At 41.1% G+C, this 3198-nt stretch overlaps 1 protein-coding gene across 1 annotated transcript in view; it reads left to right on the forward strand.

Annotated features, from left to right (window-relative positions):
- Nucleotides 1-1933, forward strand: part of dcst2 (DC-STAMP domain containing 2) — a gene marked incomplete at its 5' end in the record, with an annotated part of 11963 nt that extends 10030 nt beyond the window's left edge. Inside the window, 3 exons of the mRNA XM_031880080.1 lie at nucleotides 507-600; nucleotides 884-1024; nucleotides 1757-1933. Coding sequence (XP_031735940.1) covers nucleotides 507-600; nucleotides 884-1024; nucleotides 1757-1898 — 377 coding nt within the window. The remainder of the gene's footprint in view (nucleotides 1-506; nucleotides 601-883; nucleotides 1025-1756) is intronic.
- Nucleotides 1934-3198: the final 1265 nt, after the last annotated feature.

The following is a 3198-nucleotide window of genomic DNA, read 5'->3' on the forward strand; positions in this document are numbered from 1 at the left end:
TACGGTTGTTACGTAACCTTGTTGCGTTATTTTGTCACGTTAAGTTGAAAGGATTCCGACTGTCTCTGTAATGTTCTGGGCATACGGATACAATAAATGTTCAAGAAGAAATAGTTCCAAAGTGTAACTGTGTGGTGTTCATGTTTCTCTTACACGTGTACAGATTAAACCAACGGGACCCGACGAGTCGATGAAATGTTTAAATGTGTATATGTGCTCTAATGACTTCCTGTTTATTATTAAAATGTTGTTTTTTAAAATGCAGGAGGTTGTGAGAGAAACCTAAAAGCAACATTGTATGAATGCATTTTAACTGGTATTTCTATTCTTTTATTTCCTCTCACTTTAAAGCCACAGAATTATTATTTTTGAAATCCAAACTGAGCTCTAAACGTCGTTCCACTGCGCTGCTCTGTTTCATATTTGTTGAAACAAAGAGTTCATATTCCACATCCTGTCCTCCACACACCCTTTTATTTTTACGAGCTGCTGTCTTGTTGTTGCAGGCGTGTACTGTCGGCCATGTTTCCACAGTTTAGGAAACACGTGTGTCGTCTGCACGCGACCTCTGACCTTCCAGGAAGACGGCGAGGAGGAGCTGTGAGCGTTACAGTCATCTATCTATCTATCTGTATATAACTCATGTATTTATACTCAATGAGGCTGAATCATATTAATCCAGAAACATTTATAATAGTGAACATTTTACTGATCAATCAATACGTTTACTTTAAGTTCTTTAAGTAAATTTTGCTGATAATACTGACACACTTTTACTTATAATGTAACCAACTGATGATTCTCAAGAAGAAAACTGAAACACATTTCAAACCTAATCAATAAAAGTGATTTCTGATTGAGACGTCGTGCTCGTTTCTCTCAGTGACTCCAGTGATGACGAGCAGCCGAACTCAAAGAGGAAGAACATCGGGGCAACGAGCCGAAGACGCTGGAACGGCGGAATGAGAGCGAGGACGGTCGAGGACGGAGAAGAGAGCGACATCAGTGTCGACTCTGAGCTCAGGTAAGCTACGGGAAATATTGATCACCTGATCAGACACCGAAGCCTTTAACACAGAACGTCATCGAGAACATCGGAGCTTTAACCGGACATTTAACAGACTTTAACAGTTCATATGAGAGAAAGGCTGAACACTGATTCATTGGTTTGCTTTCTTTGAAAAGTAAAAATGTAAACAACGAGAAAGATCACATCTCCACCAGGTGTGTCTGCAACAACCACAGCTGTATTGTGAGACTGAATGACTCCAAGGAGTCGTGAAACACAAGTCATTCAAACTCAAACACAAGCGGCGATGTACGCAAGCACTTAGCTCAACGTCATCGTCAACGGCTGAGTGTCGGCGACGTACTCAGCAGAGTGTTTGGTAGTTTTGTTAGCCGTCATCCAAACACTCCAAAACAATTACAGTTGTACTCCTCTGTGGGCGATGTACTCCTCTGTGGGCGATGTACTCAGCTGCGTTATCACCAGCGGGTCGTCCAACAAAATGTGAGTCAACACAACCACCAGAGGTCCAGCAGCATGCGGCCATGACGGGACGCACAGAATGTGATGCAGTGTGCTGCAGCACATTATGAGCTTAGTGGACAGACTCAGCGATGCACACTCACTCACTCACGCACACAAGCCAACGCACGGTTCTCCTCCCTGAGATAATATTAACTAAGCTGCAGCAGATTTGGAGGTTTAACTTGCAGAACATCTGTTTTTTCCCACCCTGCCTGCTGTCAGTGAAGCAGACATGACGTACCAGAACCAACCCGGGTCGGACGACAGCGACTCCTCCTTCTGCTCCGCCGGCACGCCGAAAACCAGCAGCCTGCAGGACCAGAGTCTTCAAACCGTCGTCATACACGGACCGGACTGTCTTTAGGAGATCCCAGGATCCTCCAGAACCCTCCAGGACCTAGTCCCCAGGATCCTGATCCAGAACGTTCTGTCAGTTTTGAGCAGAGGGTTCACTTTGTAATTAAAGTTATTAAAGCATGAAATGAAAAATTTGAAATCTGATTAATTTACTCTGATTAAATAACTCCATTTCCTGACTTTTTCTGGAGCTTTCAACAGGATCTCAGTCTTCTTCAGTTGAATGTCGTTTAAAGAACATTTAAACTTAATTTAGGTTTTTTTGTCTACTGTTCCCAAGATAAAGAATTGTAATGCAGAGCAGACAGCTGCTAGGTATCGCTAACAATGCTAGCCATGTATGCTAAATGCTACAGCCATGCTAACAATGCTAGCAATGTTAGCCATACAAGTGTGTCAACTCACAACAGAGTTCAGTTATCCTGCTACAGGTATACAGTACAGTATTTATATATGTAAATATTATACAAAAGTACATTTGAATACATTCACAGTCTCAGTTCATTCATTTGAATTGTACCTGTCAAACTACCTGTGGCTCTCACCACCAATTTCCCATCATGCATTGCTGTTTAACCCACTGCACTGCTCTGAATCACACTGATAACATTCTGACTTCCTGCTATCAGCTGTTATCTTCAGTACAAATACACAAACCCTGCATTCAAAACTTTACTCAAATAAAAGTACAGTATCAGCATTCAGAAATACTTAAAGTAAAAGTACTCATTATACAAAATAATATCTATTAAAGTATTAATGTGTTCATGATTATGTTTATTATGATGTTTAATGTTTATATAATCTTTAATAATACATCATTTATTAGTTGATTATATATTTTATTAATAATATAAATATGTAAAGCTATTAAATAACTATGGAGTGAAAAGTACAATATTTACCTGAGAAGTATGTAGGAGTATGATATAGCAGAAAATACAAATACTCTAAAGTACAAGTACCTCATAGATGTACTCAGATGTACTAGAATGAATGTACTTTTGTTACTGATTAACATTGAACCAGCAGCAGACTGTACTGGTCAGCTCCCAGTGTGTGTTGGTGTGTGTGTGTGCGTGTGTGTGCGTGTGTGTGTGCGTGTGTTGGTGTGTGTGTGTGTATGTGTTGGTGTGTGTGTGCGCTGGTGTGTGTGTGTTGGTGTGTGTGTGTTGGTGTGTGCGTGTATGTGTTGGTGTGTGTGTGTTGGTGTGTATGTGTTGGTGTGTGTGTGCGCTGGTGTGTGTGTGTTGGTGTGTGTGTGTTGGTGTGTGCGTGTATGTGTTGGTGTGTGTGTGTTGGTGTGT

Source organism: Anarrhichthys ocellatus, unplaced genomic scaffold (assembly GCF_004355925.1).
Source record: "Anarrhichthys ocellatus isolate YVR2014 unplaced genomic scaffold, GSC_Weel_1.0 scaffold559, whole genome shotgun sequence".
Classification (NCBI taxonomy): domain Eukaryota; kingdom Metazoa; phylum Chordata; class Actinopteri; order Perciformes; family Anarhichadidae; genus Anarrhichthys; species Anarrhichthys ocellatus.